This window comes from Dendropsophus ebraccatus, chromosome 13, assembly GCF_027789765.1.
Source record: "Dendropsophus ebraccatus isolate aDenEbr1 chromosome 13, aDenEbr1.pat, whole genome shotgun sequence".
NCBI lineage: Eukaryota > Metazoa > Chordata > Amphibia > Anura > Hylidae > Dendropsophus > Dendropsophus ebraccatus.
In genome coordinates this window covers 75,889,913-75,907,346 of record NC_091466.1, presented here as the reverse complement: position 1 = coordinate 75,907,346, position 17,434 = coordinate 75,889,913, and the positions used below count along the sequence as shown (strand labels likewise).

Below are 17,434 nucleotides of genomic sequence, written 5' to 3'. Positions count from 1 at the left end.
TATGTGCCCCCCCCCCCCCCCAGAACATAAACACTTGAGATGATTGCGGTGACTCCCTGAGCGGAGGAATGTATGGCGGCAGATGAGTGTCCCCCTCGGTGGCTGTAGGGAACAATCTGCTCTCTATTGGCTGACCTTTCCTTGTCCCTATAACAATCCCTGTCTGTACGGGATGTAAATTCTTACTCTGCTCACCGAGAGGGGCCGTCACATCGCACAAAGTGGCCACTATGCCGCCCATCATCCGCACAGTCAGACCCCGGCCCAGACACCAATCAATACACAGCATGGAGTATAATGACATGGCGGAGCACGGGGGGGGGCCCAGACTGGTCCTTTAATTAAATTACACCCCCCCCCCCCAATCCTAATTAATACAGAGACAAAGCCACAACATCAGGGTTAAACACGGCAGACGGGGAAGGTTGTCGGACAAAGCCAAGGAGACTTTGATTGTATGTTACCTATAAAACACATGTAACAAGAATGGCTGGATACAACAAGGATGCCACCATTGCGTCTTCATGCAACTTGATCATGTCACACAGCTTTAGCATTTGTTACATTACAACAGGACCTATGATGGACACTCTAATAATACAAAACAGGGAACAATAAATGCAGAAGATAAAAATATTCCGCCTTCCTGCAACTTCATCAAGTTCTATAGAAGCAACTTTGTTACAATTCATGGCAAGAGTAAGAAAAGAATTGTGGATTTCCTCATTAATGTGAGGTCCATCCTGGAGAATCACAAGTCTCTATTCTTTATCTATTTTTGCAAAGAATTGTAACAAAGTTGTTTCCATAGAACTTGTATAAGATGAAGATGAAGTTGCCTGAAGGTGTAATGCTTGTAGCTTCTGCAGTTATGTCCACACTGTTCTTCAGTATTAGAACGTCCATCATGAATCCAAAATCCTCTCCTAAACTGTAACAAATGCTGATGCTATGGCACATAAAAAGTTGCATGAAGTCGCAACGCCTTCAAATTTTGGAATTTTTATTCCTGACTATATCCACACCGTTCTTCATTAATGTAATGTCCATCCTTGAGAACCGGAACAGCGTAGATATAGAATTGCCAAATTTAAAGGCCTTGCGACTTCATGCAACTTTATCATGTACCATAGCATCAGCATTTGATACAATTTAGAACAATATTTTGAACATTCTGATCATGAAGAACAGTCTGGAAACAATAGGGAACAATAACTGCAGCGGCTGCAAGCATTCCGCCCTCAGGCAACTTGATTAATTTCTATTAAAGCAACTTTGTCACAATTCATGGCAAAGAGTAAGAAAATAATTGTGGAAGTCTGATACTCAAGGGTTGATATTCCATTAATTAAGAACACTATGGATACAATCGGGAACAAGAATTGCCAAATTTCAAGGAGACGCGCCTTCGTGCAACTTTGTCATGTACCATAGATTTGTTACAATCCAATAGAAAACGGCACTAGGGGAAATGCTGTTACACAATTGACATCCTTTCAAGGTCTCTAACCTCAGGTCACAAGGTTTACCCAACATGAAGCCCCATCCTCCGCACACTGATGTGAGACATTCGACAGCCCCCTGATACTCGGCCCCGGACCCCCTGCTGACATGTAAATCCCACCTCACCCATGTAAACAGCTGGAGGACTGAGGGGTTTGGTTGTTACTTACTGAAAGTCTTGCAGATGTCGGAGACGGCTTTGAAGACGCGGTCGGAGAAGTTGACCTTCACCTTGACGTATTTCATGTTGGGGAGCTGCAGGCGGAGCAGCTTGTGCTGGGGGGTGAACTGCAGTTTGGCGTCGGCCTGGATGCCGTACTTGTCCAAGGTCCAATGAGTCTTCAGGAGCCATGTTTTCTTCTTCTCCCACCACAAGGCGTGATCGGACCAATCCTTCTTCACATCTGGAGGGGACAATAATAAGCAATGGGGTCAGTAGGATGTCCAAGGTCGGCCATACCCAATGGAAGGATAATCGTAGGGATGGGGAACCTGCTGCCCGCCAGCTGCTGCAAAACTACAATTCCCATCAGCTAAAGCTTTGGCTGTCCAGGCATGATGGGAATTGTAGTTTTGCAACAGCTGGCGGGCGGCAGGTTCCGCACCTTTGCTTCAGCAGATAGGCAGCTGGCACTGGCGTAGGGCCCTATTACACGGGACGATTATCGTTGTATCGCTTCCAATTTGAATGACAATTGTTTCATGTAAATGCAGGAAATGATCGACCAACGAGAAAATCGGTCATAGTTTGTTTGCTAATCACCACGGAGCGATAATTATCTTAGTTAGCGCCAATCTAGCAGATCGGGAATCCCTTGCAGGAGGCATCAGACCGCCATAAGGCCCTATTCCACGGAACGATTATCGTTCATAAACTCGCTCCAACGACCGATCGTTAACGATAATTGTTCCGTGGAATAGCTGTAAACGAGTGAACGACAACTGCAAAATTGTTGGAGAGTCATTTTAAAATTGTTTTTCAGCATGTCGAGAAAAAAATCGTTGGTCTTTGAAAGATAATTCGCTAATCGGTTCGTAAAATTAAAAAATCTTTTAGTCATTTGTAAAAAGGATTAAAAAAAAAAAAAGTAGGCGTGTCGTATGGTCATGATTACCCCGGCGAACGTTTTAAACGACCGCAAAATAATCGTTACACTACATATACTGTTCACGTTCCCAAGTGTGTTGTGTTATCCTTCGCTAAAAAAAAAAATCGTTTAGTGATCGTTAACCAGCCGTCGTTGGAGCGAGTTTATGAACGATAATCCTTCCGTGGAATAGTGCCTTATGGCGGTCTGATGATTCCTGATCTGCTAGATTGGCGCTGACTAAGATAATTATCGCCTTGCAGGAGGCATCAGACCGCCATAAGGCCCACAGAAGGTCCACAGAACGATTATCGTTCATAAACTCGCTCCAACGATTAACGATCACTAAACGATTAACATATAACAAATAATAACATAACACACTTGGGAACGTGAACGATATATGTAGTGTAACATTTATTTTGCGGTCGTTTAAAACGTTCGCCGGGGTGATCATGACCATACGACACACCTACTTTTTTTTTTTTTAAACCTTTTTACAAACGACTGAAAGATTTTTTAATTTTACGAACCGATTGGCAATTTATCTTTCAAAGACCAACGATTTTTTTTCGACATGCTGAAAAACAATTTTGAACGACTTGCCAACAATTTTGCAGTTGTCGTTCGCTCGTTTACAGCTATTCCACGGAACAATTATCGCTAACGACCGGTCGTTGGAGCGAGTTTATGAACAATAATCATTCCGTGGAATAGGGCCTTATGGCAGTCTGATGCTGGGTACACACTGCGTTATTGCAATCCGTTTTTTTCATCCGTTTTTTTTTTTTAAAAAACGGATGCATTAGTGTGCATCCGTTTTGATCAGTTTTTCCATTGACTTCCATTGTAAACAAACGGATCAGTTCTTTTTAACGGACACAAAAGTAGTGTCAGCAACGTTTTTGTGTCCGTCAAAAAAAAAAAAAAAAAAAAAAAAGGATCCTTTTTTTTTTACAATGGAAGTCAATAGAAAAACGGATTGCAAAAACTTAGTGTGAACCCAGCCCAAGTGATTATTATACCCCAATAACATAGCCTTATATTCACACTCTGTAAAGCGGTTCCTTCCATCCGAGCTCCTTACAAGATTTCGGTTTCCTTAGAGACCTGGGGGAGGCCTGCAGACGTCCGCTTTATTCTCGGCCATGCTCCTCCATGAAGCATTTCAATTAGGACTAATAACTCAATTAGGAGGAGACCCGGCAAATGGGATTTATGCAGTGTTTTTTTTTTATGGCTCGGACGGCGCAGCTAAGACGATGCCAACCTGGATTCGCAGACTAATGCGGCCATTGTAATTCACGGCGTAGGCTGGTGACATCAATATCAGTCCAAGGACGACGACGCATCGGAGAGCTGGACGCTTTCCTAGAAGCGGATACAATACTCAATGCCCCTGTAAATGGGCCGGGGCTGGATACAGTGTGGCAAATACTAACAAATATACATTGTTACTATTGTTTCCTGGAATCTATCAAAGCTGTATTGTAAACAGAAGAGAGGCCCGACTGCATGGTGCAGGGATTTGGAGTAGGGATGGGGAACCTTCGGCACACCAGCTGTTGCAAAACTACAATTCCCATCATGCCTGGACAGCCAAATTGTAGTTTTAGCAACAGTTAGGGAGCCAAAGGCTCCCTTATCCCTGCTGTACATCCTTGCACCATGCAGTCGGGCCTCTTCTTCTGCTTACAATAGAGAAATCATGGACAAATCTAACCATTTTGGCGTCATTGATCTAATGTGTATTGTTAGTCCAAGAAGCACTACAGCAATTAGGTTGTCATGTATTCTAATGGACTTTAGGATCTATGGCCACCACTAAGCCATCCAGTCTTCTCCACAACGCTTGGGTGGTCTTCAATGAATTGTTCTTTCTACTGCAGGGAAATAGTAAGAACACGTGGGAGGAAAGCTGCGCTGCCGCAACTATGTAACACGTGTCAAGACCTATACCATAGAGCCACCCTACCAGTGCACCCATATCAGGAACACAATGGGGACCATTGTAGCAAATCCAAAAAAAAATAAATAAATCTGTAGATAATAATACCATCCCATTCGGAATCCTCCTCCTCCCCCCATAGGGTCCTACACCCCTACAAGGATCCCTGACCTCATTCTCAGCCTCCATCAGGAATGTAGAGATCTCACCCCAGTTCCTTTTAAGACGCTCTTCTCCGGCGATAAATAGGACGCTTATTGTCCCGCTCCCTTGACGCTGGCACAGCGCCACGTGAGAACTGGCACAAGACGCTCTGATCCACAATGGTTCTCTATGGCGTCGCTAACCACCCACTCCAGTATGGAAGTCTGCTACTTAAGGTGGATTCAGATTCATGAAAAGCACAAATACACTGAGTGAAACTACAACTCCCAGCATGCCAGGAGAGACTTTGGTCGGGGGGCACGGCTCTACTGCAATTCAGCAAATACAAGGTGATCGTATCCTTAAGTGTCATATACAGCAGTAAAAGTATAGGGTCTCATCTATTAGAGAGAAAGAGCAGTGCCCCCCAATCTAAGGCTGTCCAGGCATGCTGGGAGTTGTAGTTTTGCAGCAGCTGGAGGGCCACTGGTTGGGCTGCAGAACTCTAATTGCTGTATTATCCATGATGGTTAATGGAGGAGGGTCCGGAATAGGAGACTATATACCCCTACTGGAGTATATGACATTTCTAGCTAGATTCCCTGTAAGGAACCACTATCAACCGTCTGCATCTCTCCATAGACAAAGGACGGCCGCTCCATCACTTCAAAGAACGGGCAAACCCTTTCAAGTCTCACCAAGGAGCCCTGCACCCGGCACCATGGAATAAGCAGTTAGATAAAGATGGCGGCTGCAGAACATCCATCAGTGTATACAGGCTCCGGGGTCGGAGAGGTTACGTAGCAAACAGAGACAAGAACCCCAATGTAAGTACTGGTGTCCGGACACCATATTAGTGAGGTCCCTGCACCATATAGTCGTGTCAGATCCGTCTGCCAACCAGCGGCACAACTTAAGACCCTATCAGACAGAGCGATAAGCGAACAACTCCGCCAATTATCACTCTACGTAATAGAGACAACGATCGGCTGATCACGTCTTAGGCGGTCTGATGCCTCCTGCAAGGGATCGCCGATCTGCTAGACTGGCGCTCACTTTGAGACCCTATTACAAAGCTCAATAATTGCTAGTGATGTCTGTGCAGCCCTTAAAAAAAAAAAAAAAAAAAAAAAAAAACCACGCACCCTCTCTGCAGTCCCCAGGGTTTTGCTGCTCACTTCCCAAAGCCGCCACTGTAGCTTTAGAGCTTCAGACCCACTCTGAGGCTACAAGGGCTGCACGGACATCGCTAACGATAATCAAGCAGTCTAATAGGCTCGGTAGTTGAGCACCAATCGTAGCAGATCAGCACTCGCTTACAGGAGACGTCAGGCCGACTAATACGGCCACTATTGTAGAGGTCATAAGACGTCTATCATTTTATACTATCAATATCCAGATACTGGTCCAGAGCCGCTACCAGATCCCTCTCGCTGTATCGTCTAAGGCAGATAGGTCTTCCCTCCATCCATCATTGTGAGAGACCAGAAAATTATTGACCAGTTCCTCCAAAACTGGGTTTGGTGGTTACTTAAAGGGATAATCCCGGGTTACAAAAACAGTGCTCTTCTTGTCCACAGTTTGGGTGTGACTCTGCAGCTCAGATCCACGGGAGTGAATTGTAATAGCCCTTTAAGTATGTGGCCATCACTTAATAAAAAAAAAAGTTTTGATCAGTCATGACCCCACTGATGTTAGAAGTATCTATCCATCCATCTCTCTTTATGACATGTATCTCGGCCCTAAGACCCCGTATAGAATGACTTGGCCGAGAGCTTTAAAGTGACCAGAAGCAGCACCACTTTCCTAATTCTGTAACAAAATTTCATTGAAATGGATGGAGCAGAGTTGTAATACCACACATGACCTGAGGACAGGGGTGGAGCCATTTCTAATAAAAAAGCAACTACTTTTTAAAAATCCTGGATATCACCTTTAAACATCAACTGAAGCCACTGAATTCATTGGGATCGGCTGACATGTAAAGAGTCTGGAGCCTCCCGATAGATCTTGGATTTTAACACGGCCGATCCATTCATACTTGGGGAGAAGAGATGCAGTCAGAGGTGTTTGGCAGCGGCTTTCTTCCCCTTGGTCAGAATACACACACACACACTCAGCCAGGCCAAGCATGCAGGCAGGTGTATGGGGGTAAAAGCCTAAGATAATTGTTTGCAACTACAACTCCCAACATGGCGAACCCTAATGCACTGTATCTGACACCATTATTGTCAACTATGGTTACAGCAGGGGTGGGGAACCTGGGCTCTCCAGCTGTTGTATAACTACAACTACCATCATGCCTGGGCAGCCAAAGCTTTAGCGAGCAGTAGGCGTTAGTTTTAGTGGTCGTTGTTTATTCTGGGATCCAATGGATTCTTATCTGGTGGAGTCTCTGTGGTCAGGACGTCTCTTATCACCAGAGCACTCTACTAGACAGTCGTAAACTTTGGGTAACTATCAGGACTATCTGCAAGAGACAAATCTCTACAAAGAGGGTATTGATCTCCTGTCGGCCACTTCACGGCTGATAGAGAAGACTCAAGATCATTAATCCACAAATAAACAAGATGATAAGATGGAGAAGCAGAGACTCCAGGAAGCCACATCAAAGAGACCACAGAGGTCAGGATGGACAAGACAACCAGCATGGAGCAGGGATGGGGAACCTGGGGCCTCCAGCTACTGCCTACTACAACTCCCATCATGCCCGGACAACTCCCATCATGCCCGGACAACTCCCATCATGCCCGGACAACTCCCATCATGCCCGGACAACAACCATCATGATGGAGTTGTAGTTATGCAGCAGCTGGAGGTGCGGAAGGTTCCCCATCCCTTCCATAGAGAATAGTGGGGGTGACCCTAAGTAATGGAAGGATGTATCAGTTTCTATACAATATAAGATTGTCCAGTACAGACAAATGTGGCTGATAACAGAGAACAGTGAACTGCACATCAAGAAAGGCAAATGTTCTCCAACTAGCAGTGCACAACTACAACTCCCAGCATGCACTGATACCCTTTACAACACTACAACTCCCAGCATATCCTGACAGCCTCAGATTGTTTCCTGGCAAGACCTCACTGCTTTTGGCTAACTCCCAACATCCCTATACAGCGTTCTGCTTGGGGAAAGGCCTTTGCCCATTACAGGACTACAACTCCCATAATACCCCGACACTCTTTGGTGGTTGCAAAACTACAGTTCCCATCATGCACTGAGAACCTTTGTCTGTTGCACAACTACAACTCACAGCATATCCAGACTGCCAGCTAGTGTTCTAGCTGCCATCATGGCCTCGGCCGTCAGGACATGCTGGGAGCTGTAGTCTTAAGACCACCGGAGAGCCACTGCAGCTTTACAGTTCTATCCTGGATGACCCCTTTAAGGCCTAAAGACCTAGAGAAGAGCCAGATTGGATGCAGGGGGCAATGGATCCCGTGTGGCTGTGAATTACTGGACATATGTGAACCAAGTCCTTCCGCCATTCCATCAATTTGGGGGTCAGACGAGGAGACCCCCTTCTCTAAATGTCACTGTGTCCCTGTAATGTACAATGCTATAAGACATGTATATTATATATAACAGAGAAGCAGCAGCATCTGGAGGGTTAACCAGCTGGAGATCACAATACACTTGGCCTCTCTTCATGGCATCCATCAGGAATATAGGAAAAGCAGAGGACTTGGCCACACGCCGAGGCGTAATCTCCGGGATTTCTGAAGACAAGCGTGTGCGCACTGAGTCTGTATCTCGGCCCTAAGACCCCGTATAGAATGACTTGGCCGAGAGCTTTTATAAACCAGCGTCTTCCCCTCGGCTCATAGAAATTCTTTCCAGCGCTCTGGATACGATAGCGTGTGCGTTTTATCATTACGCACGCTGCGCCAGCTCCTCTATATACCGCGTCCGCCAGTGGAAACGGATGAAGATCGTCCGATACCATAATGAAGGCTGTTATTAAAATTCCAACCCGTAATACATAGCGCCGCTTCATTCTCAAAACCTTAAAGAGCGTCTCTCACTCTGGAGGACCCAGCGTGTCCATTCATTCACAGACAGGCCATCGATTTCAATGGGTACCATGTAATGCTTCATGTCGCCTGCGGTGGCGCTGCAGAGAAACTGAACACTTCCTGCAGGTTCTACCACAGGTGACAGCAGTATACTTAAAGATTGAACGCAGCAGAGACCCCCTTTAAGACCAAAGACAACTAGTTCAGAAGCTGGAGGTGGAATGAAGTGAAAGCTATAACAGCGGCCTTATTGGTTGTTCCAAAGAAACAGGTGAACAGGATTTTTTTTAATTTGAGGGCGACTCAAGGACGGAAGAAAGTTCTTGAAATAAAGAAGAAAAAAAAAAAAAATCAAGACTCAACAGGTGCAGCCCCTCGAAGGCCACTTAAGGAGGTCATGGTTCCAACATGTAAGAGTGGTGGGTGGGCGGCTCTGACCCCAGTTGTCACCCGGCGACTCTCTACAAGGGGGTCCTGAAATTAAATTATTTAGATTGTTTTATAATTAATAGACCAACAAACAATGATAAATTCCAATGGAGTACTCATTTACGAGTCTCCATTGATTGTCCCATACAGAATTTAAATATGCAAAGAAGGGGTCCGCGGAGCCTCAGTTACGAGTCTCAAAACACGGGAATAGCCAGATATCCCTCTCTCCAGAGAAGGAAGCCCATTGCCAAGGGGTGCCTCCTAGTGGGGAGAGCACCAAACCACCCTGATACGTAGTCCCTCAGGTCCTCACTCTGTTGCGAGCTTTAGGACCCAAATAGGGAAACACCAGGGTGGCCCCTGTGAGTCAAAGTCTAACTCTGTGGCGAGTATAACGACATGAGACAATGGTTACCAAGGCTAGGCATCCATCCACAGACTGTTTTATAATTAAAGAGCAGCTGCCAGCGACCTGCCGGACGAGGAAAAAAAACGGGGATTTAGGATTAAAAACAGGGAAACAGGTGCAAAGACTGAGACTGACACATTGCTCTCTGCTGCCACCTCTGTCCATGTCAGGAACTGTCCAGAGCAGGACAGGTTTTCTATGGGGATTTGCTGCTGCTCTGGACAGTTCCTGACATGGACAGAGGTGGCAGCAGAGACCACTGTGTCAGACTGGAGAGAATACACCACTTCCTGCAGGACATACAGCAGCTGATAAGTACTGGAAGACTGGAGATTTTTAAATAGAAGTAAATTACAAATCTATATGACTGATTTTTAAGAAAAAAATAAAAATCCTAAGAGTACCCCTTTAATCCCAATGATAGTAAACATGAACACTCATTAGATCCTTGTGGTCAGGAGTCAGGTGAAAGCGGCTGCCCAGGCAAGATGACAGATGTCACATCAAGCTTGAAGGAAGATTCTGCAACACTGAGTCATTGGATTGTGACTAGCGCAGGATCCGAGGGGGCGGAGCCTGACACAATGAGTCAGAGAGAAGCAGTGTGTCACGCACAACATGCAATCGCACCATGAGATATCGGTTGCAGGTCATCTTATCCAGTTTCTTAGAAATATAAGATGCTTTCCATCTGCTGCAAAACTACAACTCCCGGCATGCTGGGAGTTGTAGTTTTGCAACAGCTGGACAACCGTCTATTTATTCCCCATAGACGAGCAAGAAGATTCTCCAATCAGTCAATGACCGTGATCTAGCAGGTCAGTAAAGGGTTAACGGAGAAGAATCCGGCTCTTTGTTCCTGGACGCTCCTCGTCATCCTGTCACTCAGGAGCAGCGTGATAGTCACATGACCCCATATAGAACCTCAGAAAATCAGAGGGACAATTCTGGGTCAGGCACAAGATCCGCCGCTTTATGAATTTTACCGCAAACAATCAGCTGAGCGCGGGAAGGAAGGAATACACCGAGAGAGAAGCAAAAAAAAAATAAAGAAGAGTGCAGAAAACAAACAGCGACGCTGACACATTCACCACTTCCTTAAAGGGAAAGATTTCAGCAAAGAGACAGAAGCATCAAACCCCAGAGATGTATACTGGGAGATAGGGAAGCCAAGGGGTTCTTAGGAAGAAAAATAACTTAATAATATTATTATTATTATTATTATTATTATTATTATTATTATTATTATTGAAAACCTGATCAGTCTGCGGTAGCGTATATTAGTGGATCAATAGGCTAAAGCCAGACGACCATGACAACCTTAGACCACTTAACACTTCAGACTCTCCTATGTCTAATAGGTTAGGGTTGTCACCTATCAGGCAAAAATCGATGGGTCCGGAATCTGCAACCAACTGTGTATACTGTTCCAGAGCATCCAATACTATTAAGAAAAAAAAATTGCATCTCCATGACTACAGACTACAAACCAACCATCTGTAGTCTGATCCTACGATTTAGATACATTGAACTAATGAGAATTGTTACAAAATTGTACATGACTTAAAGGATTTACTGGGCGACGTGTCTGGCATATAAGGGTCGGGGGCAGCCATTCGACTGACCCTCAGGTTGTTGTATAACTACAAATTCCATCATGGCCGAGAGCAAGGAATTTCCGCCATGTGGCAATCTTCCTGGCTCCTCTGGGAAACGTTGAGCTGCGAGCTGAGGAAACGCTGCACAATTACGTTACCTGGAATGGCGGACGGGTCCATGGCGGGACGGCAGGAACACCTCATCAGCAGCATTACGTAGCTCCAAAAATATGTACAGCCCAAAAATTTACAGCAGGTGCGGGAATAGCGGACACCTGCAGACTGTGCGCTCCGGAAGGCCGACTCCACTTACTGCCAATCTGTAAGAACTCTGCACATTTATTTCATGGCCGTTCATCAATCTAAATCTTACACGTCTCTCTACTCCAGCGCTGACCTGGGCCAAAGCTCCACGGCCTCCAAAGTTTCTTAATCTCGACTGATATTTTGCATTTTTGGCACTAAGGTTATTGCACAGGGTGGGGTGCACGAAATCGCCAAGAGTCCAAGCTAAAGGCTGTCAAGGCAATGCTGGGAGTTGTAGTGTTGTAACAGCTGGAGAGCTGCAGGTTGCCTAGCGCATGTTGGGAGTTGTAGTTTTTTTAACAGCTGAAGGGCCACGAGTTGGACAGCATTGTTCTATAGACTTCTATTCTCCATTGACGAACAAGACGACTCTCCAGACTTGCCAGAACTATTCCCCATAATTTGTTCCCCAGTCTGTGGCTCTCCATTCGTCGTAGCACTACAATTCCAATCATGTCCTGATAGCAGCTGGAAAGACAGACTGAAAAACACTAGTCTAGACTAATCTGGGGGCTTTTGCCCCTTCGTTTTAGCCATAGGCGTGTGTCTCCGCACCCAGCATGCTGGGAGTAGTAGTAGGTTAATAAACTTACTGGCCCTAGTGCAGCCATGTACATCCCTACACATACTAAAGACTTTAATTTTATTGTACATCCCGGGCGCCATACAGACTGGCGACTTGGGTGGCCCACCGACCATTTGCCCGGTGTGCCAGATTGTCAGTCCGGGCCTGCTAGTGCAAACTGTACGCCATTTATGGGATTCGATGGAGCAGGGGCTATGCACCATACTAGAAGTCTGGGTGACCCTGTGACAGCGCTATAGCCGATAAAAATGGATGCAGGAACTTTCTGAATACAACAAGAGAAGACAAGCTCAGGATCAGAGCCGAGTGATATAGGACAATAAGCTTATGCACAAGTCCCCCCCCTATCTGCACACAGACAGTGTTATATATCTGCGCTCTCCAGTCCTCTATGGCTCATGCTAATATTAGGGATTGTGTCACTCTCAGGCATTTCCCCTGTCCACCGGCGGCCACCCCCCACCCCCTTCCTGACAGGGTTATGTGACCATGCACTGACCATTATTGCATTTCATGGAAAGCCAGAGACCTCACTTCCTCCTTGTACCACAACGTGTGTTTCTTGGCTTCACTTCACGTAAAAACGAAAATCTACAGAGACACCGCCGTTCTGGTTACAATATGATGCGAGAGATATCAGAAGAGGGAATCTGGGCTGTGATTCTATGTCACAGGGTCAATGTATTCATTTAGGAACCCCGAGGGGAATAGGACATCATGACGGAGCTCAAGTTATCTGTCAGCAGTATAGGAACCAGGAGGATCAGGATGAGCACCAGCAGTAGGTGAGAGAGCAGAACCAATGGATAGGCCCCAATGGTGATACTAATCTGGACACAGGGTATTGGGGTAGGCTCACGTTGTTGAAAACATTCCCCGCAGCTCATCGCAATACTCCGGCGTCATATAAGGCGATGATTACATAGTATACAGATCTGTTCAATAGACCGCTCGGACCATTACACGGGTGACTGTCCACGACTCGAGACTCACATCCTCAGGAAGCGGAGAACACTTCTACATGATAAAAATCCTGTCTGGTCCAGTCCATCTATAAACACCATAAAACGTGTGTATATAAAAGCCACATAAACCCCCGGCCTTATAAAAAAGTTCAAAAAGTCAAAAGAAAGTTAGTCAAAACCAGTTCTGTGTATTGTCAAAGCGTCGGGCCCCTTCAGCTCGGTGCACATTTACCCCAATATACATCCGGTGTAGTGGCAGGGAGCAGTGTTAGAGGATCAGACTACACTGATTTGTTTGTAGTCTGTTACCATGGAGACGTATAGATCTCTGGAGAACATAAAATAGTAGGAAAGATTTAGGGAAGAATAGTTGTATTGGATTAATAATTTTGGTTGCAAAAGTGTCTGGTTGCCTAGCCGGACTTCTCCGTAGGGTGAATGGGTAGTATCACAATGCATAAAAAAAATTCATCGCCTATGCTATGAGAGAGCGCCAAAGATGGCAGAGCACTGTATCTGGCATTCGTCAGCACTCCCATAGACGATAATTACGGGGGCATTCATATGTGCAGTGCTGGAACCCCCCAGTGTTGGGGTCAGCATGGAACCATGTAAAGCCCCCCTTCCCCCAGTGTTGGTGTCTGGATGAAAGACCCCCCCAGTGTTAGGGTACTATTACACGAAGCGGTTTTTCAAATGATTAATAGTCGTCTTGCGAACTACGTCTTATTCCATGCGAACGATCATCGATAAAAATAGGTCCAAATTCTATCAAACAACCAACGATTTCTCGTTAATCATTTAGTGTAATAGCAGACAACGATTAAATGACCATCGCTAAAATCCGAATGATTCAACGATTTTTCGAATAATAATTGTCCCGTGTAATAGGGCCCTTAGTGTCCGGATGGAACCCCCCCCCTCAGATACGACACTATGTCCTCATACACACTTGTGTTACTAGGGAACTCCTCACCCCCTGCAGAGATGGCACTTGACACCTGACCGCCGGCCCTGTACTGGCTAATGACCAGCTGATTGTCCTGTGACCGCAGTTTTCTTCTATTGTTCGTGTGGAGGACGCAGCGAAGCTTCCAGCCTCTCATCTAGGAGAGGAATCAATAAAGCCGTCTGTTTTATTCATAGACTATGGGAGAAGCCATTAGTGAGATTACTGGCGGAGGGTGTAATACACAGCGCCATATTCCCAGAGGTCAGGGGGTACAAACGAGAAGACGAGGAGGAGGACAAAGTGAGGCGGCGATGACAGGCCAATCCAATCACTAATTAAAGAGACGGTACGAGATCACAGATACAAGGCTGTAAATGCCGCATCAGCCGGCACATGGAATCAAGCAGCAATACACATACGGATCACTTAAATACTCTGTGCCGCTGTGGAAATTAAATCCGGATGACTGTCCTCTAGTGCATAAGTCAATAAGCAGACGAGGACATTTGTTAGAATATTCACTGACATCCACTTGACCTGGAAATTGTTGCAAGCTCCACAATTACCGCGTACGGCCGGCTTCCCGCGACCCACTACAACAATGGAGAGGAGGAAGGAGAACGTCCAAACAAACGGCAGACCTTTACAGGGGTCGTACAGGATGGGAATCAAACATGGCTCCATCCCCGTCCCGTGTTTAGTGCTGCAGCTCAGACCCATTCACTTTAATGGAGCCAGGATGCATTACCAGATGCAACCCACAGGCAGGGGAGGCGCTGTTACTAGAAGAAAGCAGCCATGTTTTTTCTTCTAATTTTAAATAATCCCATCAATGAATAGGATCGTAACCGGTCACTGTCACCCAGGGCATGCTGGGAGTTGTAGTTTCCCCAATAACTGGATATAAATAGTAGCCTACAGCCCAGGGACCTGCTCCCTCCCCGCAGTAACGCACGTCTATCACACACCATAAAGCCACTTCCTAGTATCACTTAGAGGTTAGCTGCTCCTTCACATTCTAGGAACCATTACACTTACAGTAACACACAGCGGATGCCATTTTCCATGAATTAAGTAAAATGCTGCTACAAAGCCCAATTATCCCGGGAGTTAATGCATCGGAGTGAGAGGAGAAAACTGCTGGGCGATAAGTGCTGGGGGGGGGGGGGCGATTATCATCTCCTATCACTAATGTGACAAGCTGCAAGGTCAGTCAACAGCAACCCCATGTATAAACAAGCACCAGACATCATCCACACTGCGGTTCTGCTGCATTTGGGAGTGGGGCTTAAAGGGATTGTTTACCCAAAATTTTCTTCTTTCAAATCAATAATGATTTACTTCTATTAAAAAAAAAATCTCCAGTCTTCCAGTACTTATCAGCTGCTGTATGTCCTGCAGGAAGTGGTGTATTCTCTCCAGTCTAACAGAGTGCTCTCTGCTGCCACCTCTGTCCATGTCAGGAACTGTCCAGAGCAGCAGCAAATCCCCATAGAAAACCTCTCCTGCTCTGGACAGAGGTGGCAGCAGAGAGCACTGTCAGAATGGAGAGAATCTTCCACTTCCTGCAGGACATACAGCAGCTGATAAGTACTGGACGACTGGAGATTTTTTTTTTAATAGAAGTAAATCATTATTGATTTGAAAGAAGAAAATTTTGGGTAAACAATCCCTTTAAGCCCCACTCCCAAATGCAGCAGAACCGCAGTGTGGATGATGTCTGGTGCTTGTTTATACATGGGGTTGCTGTTGACTGACCTTGCAGCAGATTTTTTTTTAGGAGTAAATAACAAATCTCTGGCACAAGTTGATTTGAATGAAAATAATTTTGGTGAACAATCCCTTTAAATGCCACCTATGACCCCAGCATTATAAATGATACACGATACACAGATTGTCCACTGAAGCGCAGGGGTTACAGCTCTGTTCACACAGCACAGACAGGGGTCACTTTATAGACAACGGATTCGGGTCCCTGTGGATTTTCCGGATTCCGCACCCATTACGTGAAGCGCAGTAAATATTTCCTCCTCGTGCCGCCAGACAGACAGCCCATTCATGCCAGCAGCGTCACAGTAAGGAGCTCGGAGAGGGGGCAAGAACGATCCCTGTGTCAGCTGCTGGGGCCGACGCTGCTGACGCCATTTCTGCAGACTCATGGCTTTATTTTCAGCCCCAAAGAAGTCACCTTGACGGGTTCAGGGATGGTGTAAAAATAACACAGACATGGCGGCCCCCCACCCTCACAGGGGGCACGGACGGCACCATCACAAGACTTCTCCTTTCCCTTTCATGACTTAGAAAACTTCCACTGATTATGGCGGCCGCAGATTTAAACATGTCTGCTTTCTTACAAAAACAGCGCCATCCCTGTTCTCAGGTTGTGTGTGGTATTACAATTCAGCTCCATACAAGAGCAGTGCGGTTTCTGAAAGGAAGTACCCATGTTTTTCTAAGCCTGGACAGCCCCTTTAAGCTTAAGCCTTCCAGTACTTATCTGCTGCTGTATGTACTGCAGGAAGTGGTGTATTCTCTCCAATATGACACACTGCTCTCTGCTGCCACCTCTGTCCATGTCAGGAACTGTCCAGAGCAGCAGCTAATCCCCAGAGAAAACCTCTCCTGCTCTGGACAGTTCCTGACATGGACAGAGGTGGCAGCAGAGAGCGCTGTGTCAGACTGGAGAGAACACACCACTTCCTGCAGGACGTACAACAGCTGATAAGTACTGGAAGACTGGAGATTTTTAAATAGAAGTACATTACAAATCTATATAAACTTTCTGAAACCAATTGATTTGAAAGAAAAAAAAATTCGCTGCAGTACCCCTTTAAGAATTTTGGACTATCAAATGCTGGATTATAGGAATTATGGCAACAATCACATGTGCACGTTATGACCATGTAATGCTAAACCCCATATGATCTCCTTCCTGACCCAGAGACGTGGGGGTCAATAGACAGTCCCCATATGGATCAGGGATAGGGAACCACTGGTGCTCCAGCTGTTGCAAAACTACAATTCCCATCATGCCTGGACAGCCTTCGGCTGCCCAGGCATGATGGGAGTTGTAGTTTTGCAAAAACTGGAGGGCCAAATGTCCCCCATCCCTGGCATAGACAGTAGATCAGCATTATCTAAATCAATAGAAGGTTGGTTATAGTTCCGGCTTTTTGCAGATAATGTAACGACACTGCAGCTCAGACACTGCAAATCCCTTATCAGTGTACAAAGGAGCAAATGTCATTGTCACTATGGTGCCAAGTGCTGACGTCCTGGATGTGACGGCTTCCTAAAGGCAGCGGACTCCATCCAGGCCATTGTCAGCCGCCGTGCACAATCCCCGACCTGACATCACAACCAGAAATACAGTAGTGCTGCAGCAATGGGGCAGAACGGGGCAATGCGGGTGTCCAGATAGGAGAAGGAGTCAGATCCACACCCATGGCTACCAACAGCGTGTCCTAGTAGCCACCCCATGCC

General features: G+C 46.0%; 1 protein-coding gene across 5 annotated transcripts in view; it reads right to left on the bottom strand.

The window, feature by feature from the left end:
* Positions 1-17,434, bottom strand: part of FERMT2 (FERM domain containing kindlin 2) — a 53,307-nt gene that overhangs the window by 29,099 nt on the left and 6,774 nt on the right. For all 5 annotated transcript variants that reach the window (XM_069949370.1, XM_069949372.1, XM_069949373.1 and 2 more), the window contains exon 3: positions 1,674-1,907. In XM_069949370.1, the coding sequence (XP_069805471.1) occupies positions 1,674-1,907 (234 nt within the window). The remainder of the gene's footprint in view (positions 1-1,673; positions 1,908-17,434) is intronic.